Consider the following 13,943-nt stretch of genomic DNA (forward strand, 5'->3'; position numbering starts at 1 on the left):
TTGAAGCTAGTATAGTAATATTCCTAATTGCATGTTTGCTCTGCTAGTTGTTATTCTTACTTAAAATTGTAACTTCAAACTGACAATTTAAAGCTCACATACAGCATACTCCCATGCTTCCCATCAATTATAGTTTAATGTTAAATATTTACAGTTCAAGGTAGGCCAGACCAATCTTTATTAAATCATACGAATGAGCAAAAGTTTTATTTACAAAAAAATGTGCATTAAATAGACTAATGTACATGGATTCTCAAATTAGTTATGCGATTAATACTCATAATTAACCATATAAATATTACTATATCTTATTCTCCAATCCTGAAGAGACTATATGTGTAATCATATGAAATACATGCTGAAGATTATCTCTTTACATTATATTTTTTATTTAAGTTTTGTATGTTTTGAAAAAGTCATCTGTTAACACTTTAGGTAAAGGTTTCCCTTGACATTAAGTCCAGTCGTGTCCAACTCTAGGGGGCGGTGCTCATCTCCGTTTCAAAGCCGAAGAGCTGGTGTTTGTCCGTAGACACTTCCGTGGTCATGTGGCTAAATGGCTAAATAACTAAATGGAGCGACTTTACCTACCCGCCGAAGTGGTACCTATTAATCTACTCATATTTGCATGTTTTCAAACTGCTAGGTTGGCAGGAGCTGGGACTAGCAACGGGAGCTCACCCCGTCACACGGATTCGAACCGCCAACCTTCCGATCGGCAAGCTCAGCAGCTCAGCGGTTTAACCTGCAGTGCCACTGCGTCCCTTGTTAACACTTTAATTCCAATTAAATCCCTAATTTTATTACATTTAAGAAACATACACAAAATATGATTGCCAGATTATATTATTCAAATGCTACTAAATCTCTACAAAAGGCTGAGGCAAAAAAATATATGCAGAACTAGATGAGAAATTGAACAGACTTACTGAATTGCTAGTGAAATAACAATGGCATAATAATGATGATAAAGTGGAATTTTCTTACATTCTAGTTTATATGATTCAACATAATCATTAATGAACTTGGTTACTGTATTAGTTTTCTATGTATCATATGTACTTCACAAAATTTAAACTTCCTAGTGAAACAGCAGCTGTGTTTAAATAAAATTGTACAATTAAGCTATGTAACTCATAATTGCATTATCCCTTAAAATAATTCAGTTAATTTTTAATTTTAATCTGAAAAACTTACAAAAACAAAAACCCTTAGACAAATTTCAGCCTTGCTTTATTTCTGTAAAATGGAGCCATATTGCACAGTACTGAATAGATTAAAAATGTCATCATTTCTAATACAACAAAGTGATCAAAAGACTGAACTGAATCATGAACTAGGAAATGCTTCAGTTCTCATCTCTGTCATAAACTCAATGAACAGCCAGAGGGAAGTCAACCTCAACTCACATTAAAATGTGGAAAGGGGTAATAGGATTTACATTACATGATTACCATAAAGCCCACTGAGATAACCGAATTGGAATCCTCTAAATATATTACAATACTATATAAATGCTAAGCAGTAGGTTTATTTAATACATTTGGAACAACTCCCTTTGATGTGAATATGACTAACAAATGACAGTAGGATTAGGACTGCAGCCTTTAAAGTTTTCTAACCATAGCTTTCAATCAAAATCAAGATATACTGCTGATATATCTTTTTTTTTTTAAAAAGTGTTCTGTATTAAGAATTAACATACATTTAATATCTCATCTCTGCTCTAGTCTTTCATTTAATCCTCTACATCCTGTCCTATATTACCGTTACCAGTGACAAGGTACAAGGAAAGGACAACATGCTTAGTATTTTCAAATCTTTCTAGGCTCCATTTGCTACAAGAAAACATCTCTTTTTTCTCTCTTTTAGTCTGAATAATAGTGAAGCACAAACTAATCCTATATAAATAGAATATATTAAGTAACTACAGTAGCTCAATTCCAAAATTGTTATGTATTTTCAGGACTGTACCCCAGAAGGCCAGACAAGTTACAAATACCGAACATCTTTTGACATTTATATTTTCACATCAAAAACACTTAAGCGTTTTTGAATGTGTTATTTTCTAAACAATACCTATATATAAAATATATAATAAAAAGTAGGTTATCATAAAGATAATTACATCAACTAAAAAATAGCCTGTCAATTCTGCTTCTTTCCCCCTCTTCCAACTCTACCATAATGAATATGTACGAATCTGAAATACTGGACAATTATACCTGTGAAACATTACAATCTTCAGTGACCAAGCTATGCTGATTGCAAACCTAGTGCGAAGTCCTGAAAGAGTTCAAAACTGCACAGGAAATTTATATGGCTGTATTTAACATTTCAAAAGTAAATTCTAACATTTGCATTAATCCTAACATTTATTTCAATACGTCAATTGGTAAAGGATACAGTCCTTTATACGAACATCTCTATGCACTTTACAGATATATTACAGCATTTCCAAGATAAAGTTTTTATGTTCTCACTACTGTAGATAATAGGATAAATGAAGTGGCTGCTACAGAAAAAGAGTGAAGGGCTGCTTCATAGGTTTTGTTGAGACTCCAGCTGTGTTTGGTGCTTACTGTCTTTCATCTGACAATTAGCAGCAGTCATTCTATTAGGCTACCTCAGAAGGAAAGATGGAAAGCAGAGCCACTTCCATCTGCTCTGCTAAGTGAGACCATCTTATCAGGCACCACCTGTCCCTGAAATGTTTCTGTTCAAGCCTGTCATCATAAAAACATTGTAATTTTCAAATCAGTACTTGAATTTCCTTCTTTTTCTTTTCCCTATTTGTTCTCGCTTTTATGCAAGCTACCTTAGAAGCTTTTTGGCAGAAATGTTGTAAGAGTGAACAGAAGTCATGCCAAGCCCATGTTAAGTCAAAAGGATGCTGTAATCATACTCATGTGAGTTCTTCTAACATTTTATTCACACTCATCAGCTTTTTTTTTTTGTCTAAATAGTAGCCTAACATTCTGATGTTCAGATTCTCCAAGTGATTTCACACAAAATACTTGCATGCACTATGCCAAAAAAAAATCATATAAAAATCAATAATGGGAGAAATGCTGTGTCTCTTATTCCTGATATAACAGTTTTTGTTTCTCACAGGTCTTATGCAGGAAAGGCACTATCCTACTAGATCATTTAAAATACTACATTATGTTATTCACTGACCCTTTTTCATTAAGTACATATGGATCTACAACGCACGTCTGGCACCAAAAACTGGGAAAAGAAAGTAATTTAGAAACTGCAGAAAAACTTGTATTATTGTTAATATTTTATTTTTCAGCATTACCCACCCTAAGTGCCTAGTTAATATACTAATTTTGAAAAAAAATACTTTGGTATTTTCCAAATGCTTTGGCACAGGAAACTGTATACAAACATATTAAATAAAATATAAATTTAAAGTTATTTCAGTATGTTGGAACAACACATTTACTTCTCAATGTATAACAGAAATTACATTCAACATATGTGGTTATTACTATGCTAATATTGATATCATCAGTGATATCAGGTTAAATGTCTTCAATACAATTATATCCTTTGGTACAGTGTCTGTGTATATGTATGCTTACATGTGGGCATATATGGAGTGGGCAGCTATATTAATTCTAATTAATAACTGTAAACACATACATATAGCCTTTAATAGCAACTATGCTGCAATTTCATCAGCCAACAAATGTTCTTAAAGACTTCAAAAAAAATTCAGGGATAATGTCTAAGAAAACGTTAGGTTGCCATCCTTAAACACACTACTAAAGAATAAGATCAAGAGAACTTAGTGAGACTGAGTAAACCGGTTTCAAAGTGCACTGATAATTCTTTAACTGCCATAAGTATTTGCAAATGAAATATGCATGAACATTCAGTCTGCTTCACTTCTCTTGATTGCAAGGTATAATTATAATAGTTTTCTTTCAGATATTTTAATATAAGGATCTCAGAAAAACCAATGAATGTTCTCTAAGTTCAAATCATGCATTTTAAAAAAATCCTACAATGCTATAAAGACCTTTTTTGCATCATTTTAAACATATACTGTATGTTTTTAATGCTTGAAGGTCACACAGTAACTATTTTCATGTGACTTCAGCTCCTGTACTCTAACTATTGTACATTTAGAAGGAAATAAATAACCACCCTTGTCATGACGCCAACATTATCCAGCTACCAATTGTTTGACATTTAAGTTTTTTAAAAGCCTATGTTTTATTACTGTATGTAGGATGGGAAACAACAAACTTGCATCCTTTAATTGTTCTGTACTACAGACAAATCAACAGTAGTTTAGAATATATTTAACTTCCACCTTATTTTTACAAAATACACATTAGATGTTACACTGATTTCATTATTCTACTTACACACACATCTCAACTCAAACAGTATTTTCCATCATCTTTTTATATTAGGCCTTAAAAAGTCATGTTTACATAGTCTGAGAGGACCAAGACCAGTTAAGACTTCTTACTCCCTGAGAAACGTTATCAGAGATTCCCACTATAAAATTATGGTTACTGACCAGTTTAAAAATTACAAAACAGAGGCATTATCTAATGTCTTAACAACAGCAATACCAATTAATATAAATCATTAGCTTAGGCTAATTAAATATAAGTCACACCAAAACATGAACAAATTGTGGAGAAATATCCAATTGTTAGGTGTGTATGGTCAGACTTACCCCATTCTAGAAACTCCAGAATATTCTTCTCTCTCCTCAAGGGTGAATTATTACATTCATCATAAAGGCAGATGAGTATATCCAACAAGGTTTCCACACTAAAGCATTGCCCACTGGTCTGAGTTGGCCCATCCAAAATAAACTGTTCCAACTGTCTCAAGCGCACTTCTCCAGACATGGCTGCTTCAGTTTTTAACTGGCTTTCCTTCTTTATTATTTTTTGCTATCTTTGAAAAATCTAGCACATTAGAATATGTAACAGCTTATAAAAAGTATTTTGAAAACTCAGAGCTTTAGAGATGGTGCTGAATGTATAATCCATCTCAGAACTGCCATTCTGAGAACTGTAGCTTCGTCAGTCTTTCCACACATACATATACAATATATACAGAGTATTAAAGAAAAATAATTACCCTAAAATCTCTTTTAATACATTTAAAAGAGAAAATATATACTTTATAAATTTAAATAACAATAATTAAAAAAATCATCCCAAGACTGAATCCACTCTTCTGTCATTGATATAGATTTTTAAAGATCTTCTCCTTCATTGGAAATTCAGATCATGAAACCCAATCCCGAAATGAATCCTGCATCATTAAAGTGTAAAGTCCCCATTCCATTTGCATCAACAATTCACTTTCAACGAAAGAGCAGCAGGAAGAAAGCTACTTGAAGGTGGGAGGGCAAAAAATAAAAAGCACAGGATTCAGAAGACCTAGTGCTGGAGAATATCCACCACCTCCACCACCTTCTCCACCACCTCCACCTCCGCCTCCTCTTAGAAAATGCATCAGTGGGCAACTCTTCAGAAAGTGGGAGGTGGGAAGAAGAGAGGAAGAGGAAGAAAAGTCCTCAGAAACTGAATCCTTCCTTAGGGCAATCTGTACCACTCTCCCATTAAGGCTCTTCACCATTCCAAAAAATGTGTAGTCTTTATTTCCTTAACCTCCCTCCCCAATATACTGGGGAGGGAGAGCATGTGGAGGGGGGAAATCACCCCCCCCTTTAAATATCGGTGAAAGTAATAATCGTCATCTCTTAAATATCAGCACACCCAGTCAAGGGACGGGTAGGCTGGGCTGGTAATAATCCTAGCAAATCCTCTCCATATCGCTGCACGTCCTCTAGCTCCTTGTTTGTCTTGACAGGGGGACAGGATATGGCTTTTTTCAATCCACACACATCTCCCACTCCGCTTGCGCGCTTCCTCCAGAAGATGCTGTGGTGCTACTGCTGTTTTCCAGTGGAAAAGATGAAGAGATGCTGCCCGTCTTTCGGTCCACCATGCTTAGGGCATCCTCTTCGAGTAGCAAACAGATATAGAGTGTACTCCCCCCATTCCTTCCTCCGCTTCCTCTTCGTGGTGGTTTTCCTCCTCTTCTTTCACAGTCCGTCCTCCTTGACTCCACACAGCCTTACGCATAAGCTCCGGTTGCTACTGAAGTGTCCGGATCCAACATGGCGGCCTCTTCACCCTCCCTCCTAAAGCTCTGAGCGAGTGAAGCTGCAGAGAGGCAAACGAGGCTGCAAGCTGTTGGGAATGAGAGGGAGGGAGCGGAGAGCGCTGGAGAGATGCTTGTACGGCAACACGGAATGCAGGGATACAGGCGGACCTGAGGGGAGGGAACGGCAGCCGCACGGAAACGCCCTGCGGGCTACTGCAGGACCAGGTTGCTAAGCTAAGTTTGGGGGTCTTCTGGCTGCGTCAAGGGCTCTCGCCCAACCCGGAGGAACATACCTGTGCTTTGCACCCCCGTTTCGCCCTTGGGACTTTTAAACTCTATGGCTACTTTGCATTTGATCCGGCCTGCCGCTTAAAAGCGCTTCTCCCACAATTTCTAACAGTCACTGTTTGTTCCCTCCCCCTCTTTTCAGCTTTTTAAAGGGAAAGTATTTGGCGACGGGAAACTGGAAAGAACGCCCATTTTTCTTCCAAAACTGTAAGGCAGCCTGTGATACCTATTGATTGATGGATAGATGGACAGTAATAACAGAAAAGGGAGATCTGATGTTGTCAACCCCTTGCAGCCCCCTTTAAGGGCACGGCTGTTGAAAATGTAGGATTGGCACAGTAGCTGGTGACAACCCTACCTCCTAGTTTTAACACTCCCGTGCCACACACACACTGAACCTTTTGTTGATGCTCCCTCCAGCATTTTCCATTTTTAAGTACTTTTTTCTTAATTTATATTTTTTAAAACACTGGTTAGATGTGGGAGTGTGGGGTAGGACTAAGGGGCCTAAGTCATGAACTCAGTGGGTGACTTTGGGTCAGTACTTCCTTATTGCCTTCCTCACCACACAAGTTTGCAGCGACAATAAAAATAGAGGCAATGTTATTAGATATACACTCACAGATGAGATATAAATCTAGAGAATAAGTACAAATTCTGGTTGAATCATTTTATTCCTTCCTTTGGTCTCAGTACCATTTTCCAGAACTGTCTTACTGTCAAGCTTTGTGATAGATGTTCGTATGTTGTTCCACACTGTGCAAAGATTTAATAAAATCCATATATGTAAAGAGTGTTATATATTTCAATTATAAAAAAAGAGAAGATGTGGGTTATGTCATGCAGCGTGCAGTCCTCAGAATATTGTTACTTTTGCTCCTCAGTCCTACATTAAATTACTTAATCAGTTATGAGTCCATCCTATGGTTACTCCCACTACAGCTAACTCAGTCTGGAGCAATGTTTCAAAGTCAAAAGTATCTGGGAATGAAAGCAGGGTTTATGGCATGAAATCACCAAGTCTCAACCACTGCTGTATGAAATCAAAGATCTCTGCCATTCAAATCATTTTTAATAATCTCTCTTAATCTCTTTATTTTAACAAATTGTTTCCTCCAGCAAAATAACAACATAATCAACAACAACAATCATAATAATATAATCAAGAGCCCTAAACTATTCAGACAATGCTTTTTGGGACTTTGTGGCTAGAAACACCTTCTTCAACTGCCAGTCAGGAGGCTGCTTGGCACTGATCCTGATCCATTCTCAGACATTACCATTTTTCCCCTTCCTTCTAGGTATAGTGGAAATGTTATGAAAACTGGAAATGTCCCAAATAATCAGGACCTATGTATACATAGCAGTTACATTCATACGTATTCTATAATATTCCATTTACAAAATGCCAAGAAAATAACAAGCTAACCAATATGGATGGAGTTTAGCTTAGCTCTTGAGTTTAAAGCTGCGTTCTCTTGTTTTTAATTCTGTCCTATATTGTTATGAAGCAGTCAATTTGAAACTTTTAACTGATGTGGAGGGTCAATGAAAAGATAGCTTGAACGATTAATTCTATATTTCAAATGGAGAGATTGTAATTAGAATCTAAATGTGTATTCCCAGAAAACAAAAATGTGTTTAAAATATTTCTTATAAAGTAAGGCTTTGCATATACATGTGAAGAAAGAAAAAATGTGATGGATGTTCTCAACTTAGAAGTTATATACTTTAATTAGAAAACAGTACCTTTCTATTTAAGCTTCAACATGTAATAAGCTTTGTTTTAGTGATCATTCTGAGTGACATTCAAATAATTTAGCCTTTATTTTACAGATTCTAATTCTATTAGTGGCTCTAGAAAGTCCCAAAGAATACTGGTTCCACTTAGATTTAAAATTCTGTTCATTTGCTAACACACTTTTGTTTTATTTATTTATTTGTTTGTTTGTTTATATTTCAAATTTCCATCACCGCCCATCTCCCCCAAAAAGGGGACTCTGGGTGGTTTACAATCAAAGTTAAAACACATAAATTACAATATAAATACTCTATAAAATAAAATAGTTTATATTATGTACATCTGTCTGATCATATACAAAACAAACTCTGAGGGGAAGCTGCAAAAGCAGCAATCTTGTTATCTTGTTATTCTACATGACTTGACTGGGATTGTTGGAAGTTGTAGTTAAATACATGTGGAAGGAATCAGATCAGGGAAGACTATGATATAACAAGCTTTTCTGACTTATGTATACTGCTATAATCTACATTGTTGGTAGACAATAGTTGCACATTCACAAAGCCTTTGCAGTAATTCAGAAGCAGCTTTGGACTTGTACAGTATCATGACATCAGTTCTTTTCACAAGTTGAACTGGTTCCATTCTGGCTTATCAAAGACTGGAATAAATCTGATAGTTGTTGTTTTTTTGCAGTGCTGCAAAATAGTTTTGTGAACATTGATAGAAACTCTTGCCTCATCTTGCCTCCCAGCTCCTGAGTTTTATTCACAAGGTATCATTTCAAAGGTCTTCCAAGGTAAAAAGTAGTTTGCTGGTTTTGCAGCTTCCCCTCAGAGTTTGTTTTGTATATGATCAGACAGATGCACATAATATAAACTAAAATCATTGGATAAGGAAGAGTACTAGCAATTTTACTTTCTTCCATGTTTGGGTGGAGTAAAGGTGAGAGGATTTTTGTTCCCTTTGTTTTTCCATGATGAGCAGTAAATTGGGCAGAGATTGGATAGAATTACTTTCTTTATGAAATGAACCTTCATTTTGGGTTCAAGTGAAGACTGATGGCTTTAACCACATTTTTCAGGGGTTCTGAAGCAGAAATGGTGGCCATATAGAAGTGTAGACATTTGGCTTTCTTTTAATGCCCTATTCTCTGTTTTGCAGAAGAATAATCTACCCAGTAGGATTACTACCTAATTCCACTTGAAATATTTACTTGTTTTAATTAATCTGTATTTTAATCAATCAATTATAATTGCATACGTTTGCACATTGGAGAAATATGCATATTGGAAAAGCCTGCCCATTGGAAAACAATACAAAGAACTATTTGCATAGCTCTAATAAATTCCTATTGTATGTAGAAATGGTTTTAGACAGAGCAGTCTTAATAGAAAACCATTTGGAAAAGATTTCCAAAAGAATTGGAATAAAGATTGGTACTGAAAACAGGTAGTGGTCCAGGCCTTATTACATCTAGATTCATATCTATGTTCAGTGGGATCTCAACAGACTGTCAGGCCAACAGATGGGGTATCTGGTCCCTCTCAGTAGGAAGACTCCAATCACCACTACACAGATGGAGGCAGGAATCTTTTCTTTTGCAGATCCTATAGGGTCCTCTTTCTCAGTCCCTGAAAATTATGGCAGTTGCTCTTCATCCAGGAGTCCATAAACTTTATCTCTGGGAACACTCTGGAATCTATTCTGAAACTCCAAAGAAAAGGAGCCCTTCTTGCAAGGTAGGCCCTCTCTGTTGATTTGTTCATCTCTCCATTGCCTCTGCTTGTCTTTCTTTTAAGTTCTGTGATGCTTCTTGGTAGTGTTCTCCTTCTGCAAGCATTTCCTATGACAGATCTAAGATCATCTTCCCTGATAAGCTGGAGGGTTTGCTTCTGGCTCTTTCCCTTCTCTTTCAGGAGGGCAATCAGCATGCAACATGTGTAGTTGTCATCATCTTCAGTGAGGAAAGCAAACATAGCACATCCCCTGAAGGACATGAAAGTAGTTCTCTCTGTCTCCTGTTCCTCAGATGAACAAAAGAAGAAAAAATAAGACTTTCCCACCAAACTCCTATTTGCTTTCCCTGTTTACACAGTGACCTTGTTTGAACCTAATCAATTACAGATAATTCAGTGAATCATGGTTAAACAAACCATTGCTTGCTGAGATATGTGAACCCAATCACTATATCTGAGCATCAGTTCCTTGAACCATAAAAACTTAATAATATTTTCTACAATTTTACTATGAGTTAGAATTGGCTAAAAATCAGAAAACAGTAAGTTTGAAAAATGTTCCATATAAACTAGTAAGAAACTACAAAAAGAGAGCAAATCTTAGGTTTTTTTTCTTCTTCTCATGATTAAATTGTGCTGGAGAAAACTGCTTGCTGGCAGGAAATAAAATCATAACAAAATAGGTGTTCAGAGAAATCAAATCTAGTACTTTATACAATTTCCCTTTTAAATATTATGTTTTAAATAACTCTTACCTTTTATTGAAAAGTATTCACATCTATCAGTCAGTTAGTGAACAATGTAAAGATGGTGGCTCACTCCCTATGGAATATTGTTCCCCCGGAGGTAAGACTGGCCCCTGCCTTGATATTTTTTTGGAAGGCCCTGAAGACGTGGTTCTGTCAGTGGGCCTGGGGAACCCAGGTTGATACAGAGCCGATCAAGTGGCTGGTTTGATTATGTTTGTAGCCACCGCGAGGGGTGGGTGGGTTGATTGGTTTTTGTATTGTGGGTTTTAATTCTGTAAGCCGCCTGGAGTCATTGTGTGTGAGTTGGGTGGCCATAGAAACTTGTTTAATAAATAAAAAAATAAAAATAAAGCTGACTTAAATCCCTATTAAGAATAGCACACTTGTATATATAGATAGTCAGCCACAGCTGCTCCTCTAATGTAGTTAACTGTCAATCTATCCACTATATGTGTATGTGATATATGTAAATGAATATGTACTTGTGTTACAGCTATTTATGGATATATACAGAGATAGTATGGCAATATATGCATACTTAGGCATGATATAAGCACATTTTAATGCCGAGAATTTAAATATAGTTAAAATAATAAGCTGAAAAAAATGTATGCCATCTGTTTTCAATAAAAATAGCCTATTTTATATGAGTGGTGATTAAAGTAGAGGACCCTGAGTCTGGATTCTTTGATTCCATTTCTGCTTCTGCTAGGGAACTAGTGTTCCTCTTTGAGAATGCAACTTTTTTTCTCTGATTGCATTTAATTATGGAAAAGCTAAAAGGGGCGTGCTGAACATGGAAACTGTACAGTAGATTATTTATCAGACAATAGTAATGCAACGCAATATTATGCATTCAAGTTAATTGTTTCTTGCTCTTAATGTAATAAAAGAATAGTGTGTTCCTATAAACATAAGCCAACACTTTCTCTGTCTATCTCCTTAACCTGTGTCAACATTTTCATTTCAGTGCAAGTGGTGGAATTATCATACTGTAGGTGGTTGCAAAATGGTCTTACTGAACAAATGCAAGATAAAACTCAATTCCTTGGTACATTCTTCAGAAATGACAAGATAGGAAGTACAAATGACTCATAATTCATTTCTTCATACGCAATAACTGCATAGCATCTAAAATGGGAGAGAGAGATGTGTTCTTCATATTGGAAGAATATTTCTGTCTTCATTTTAAATATGACTTTGAAGCATAAGGAAGCAGAATGACTCTGGGAAATTTTGGAGAACATTGGGTGGTGTCAAGTTCTCACTAAGCCCTCTGAATATTGTATATCGTGTGAGATACAACAGAGAAGCCCTGTTTGTATTATCAGTGTCATGATGACAGGTTAGTGTTATGAGAGCAGGAAAACAGGGTTAATTGACCCAATAACCTGAGGAGGTTACATTTAGCTCCAAACTGACCTGGTCTTGTTCGAAATTAAAATCCTTCTCCTGCCTACAGCCAGTCATGTTCTGTAAACAGCTGATCCTGAGGTTAACTGTCCCTTTGTCTCCTGATAATGAGACAGTGTCCTAGAGAGGCCTCCTGAATGCAACCACTTTAAGAACTTTGCCTCACTGCTTGTTTTTTAATTTTCAACCTCTCTTGTGGCCATAGTGGGAGGAGTGAGAATTGGACAGAAATTATTGGAGCCTTCTTCCCTCATACTGTCTGCAGTGGCACTGGCCCCATCTGCATCACTTCAGGCTTTTTAAGAATTCCTCTGAAAGGAAAACAAATCAAAAAGCAAGAGAAAGGAAGAGAAATGATGCGCACCCAACCTCCTTTGCAAGACCAACCAGCACATTCATACTGGATTGTATCAATCAGCACCCAAAGGAAATTGGATTGACTAGAGGGGAGATTACTGCATTGGCCATTATTATTATTATTATTATTATTATTATTATTATTATTATTATTATTAAATTTATACACCGCCCATCTCACTATAAAAGTGACTCTGGGCAGCTTACAAATAAAAGTTATAAAACCATTCTAAAAATAGAAAAAATAGAAGAAGATAGAAGAGGGAAACTAAAAGGTGGAGAGAGTGTCTTTAAGCCACCAACCATATCATACTAACAGTGCTAAAACTTTTTTCTTGTGCAAGAGAGTAACCAAATGAAGTATGTCAGACAGATAAGCACTGAACATGAAATCAAGTTTCATTCTGGCAAGACCAAGGCAAGTAGCTTAATTTACAGCTCATAATAGATATACTGTAGGCCTTCAAAGAAGCTGTAGAATAGCAGTTTTGATAAATCCCTGCCAAAACCAAGGGCATGGTGAAAATTACTACTAAGTTGCAAATACAACCTTTTCAGGTAAGGTTCTTCGAAAAATTATGGCTGGACAGTTCTTGGAACCTTTAAAGAAAACAGATATCCTGACCCATTTAACTGAATACTTCAGTCCCAGGATGCCTTAGATACCTCTGCAGCACTGCAGAAGTTTGTTAAGATATTTCTTATCTAAATCAGGTACACCCTGCAAGTGCTGGATTAATGCCTGGAAATAGTAATAGATTGGGTGGTAGTCATGCTGGCCACATGACCCGGAAGTGTCTATGACAACACCGGCTCCAAGGCTTTGAAACGGAGATGAGCACCGCCCCCTAGAGTCGGACACGACTGGACTTTACGTCAAGGGAAACCTTTACCTTTACCTTATGATTGGACAAAAGTCCTTTTGGTGGATGGTTTTCTAATTGTAGAACTGGGTGGATAGTCTGTTCAGGATGAGTTGTATTCTATGGATATTCCTTAATCCATCATTGTCACTGGGGGCTCAGTTTTGTCACCATCTGCAGTTATTTTTGAACATAGATTAGTTCAATCAAGTAATCAATTCTGTAAACATGATCCGGCAAGTCTAAGCAAAAATGTGGTTGCTGATACAGTCAAGGTCTGGATTCCTATTGGTTTTGACATCTATAAATATATTAAACAGCACAAGACCTAGAACAGAGCCCTGAAGCATCACAATTACTTGTGATTTCCATCCAGACAGACATAGATGTACCTTTTGGTATAATTATTCAACCACCTCTGAATCCAACCTACATTTTGCCATCTTCTTTACTTGGATCTCATGGAAGACTTTGTCTAATGCTTTACTGAGGTCAAGACGCATTGCATTTCCATGATCAGCTGAACTGGTAACTCTACCAAAAGAGGAGGTCAGGTTGGTCTGAATAGCTTGTTCCTAATGAACTCTGGTGGATAAATGGTGGAGCCTTTGAAATAATGAAAAATGAACACAAAACATATTTC

General features: G+C 36.5%; 1 protein-coding gene across 4 annotated transcripts in view; it reads right to left on the reverse strand.

Moving 5' to 3' along the window:
- The window catches only part of CDC42BPA (CDC42 binding protein kinase alpha), a 235,779-nt gene extending 229,265 nt beyond the window's left edge, over window positions 1-6,514 (reverse strand). For 2 of the 4 annotated variants that reach the window (XM_063304306.1, XM_063304323.1), the window contains exon 1: window positions 4,703-6,514. In XM_063304306.1, the coding sequence (XP_063160376.1) occupies window positions 4,703-4,880 (178 nt within the window). In that variant the 5' untranslated portion in view covers window positions 4,881-6,514. The remainder of the gene's footprint in view (window positions 1-4,702) is intronic. The other 2 variants (XM_063304317.1, XM_063304311.1) reach the window with 1 other exon arrangement.
- Between the last annotated feature and the right edge of the window lie 7,429 nt (window positions 6,515-13,943).

This window comes from Candoia aspera, chromosome 1 (genome assembly GCF_035149785.1).
Source record: "Candoia aspera isolate rCanAsp1 chromosome 1, rCanAsp1.hap2, whole genome shotgun sequence".
Classification (NCBI taxonomy): domain Eukaryota; kingdom Metazoa; phylum Chordata; class Lepidosauria; order Squamata; family Boidae; genus Candoia; species Candoia aspera.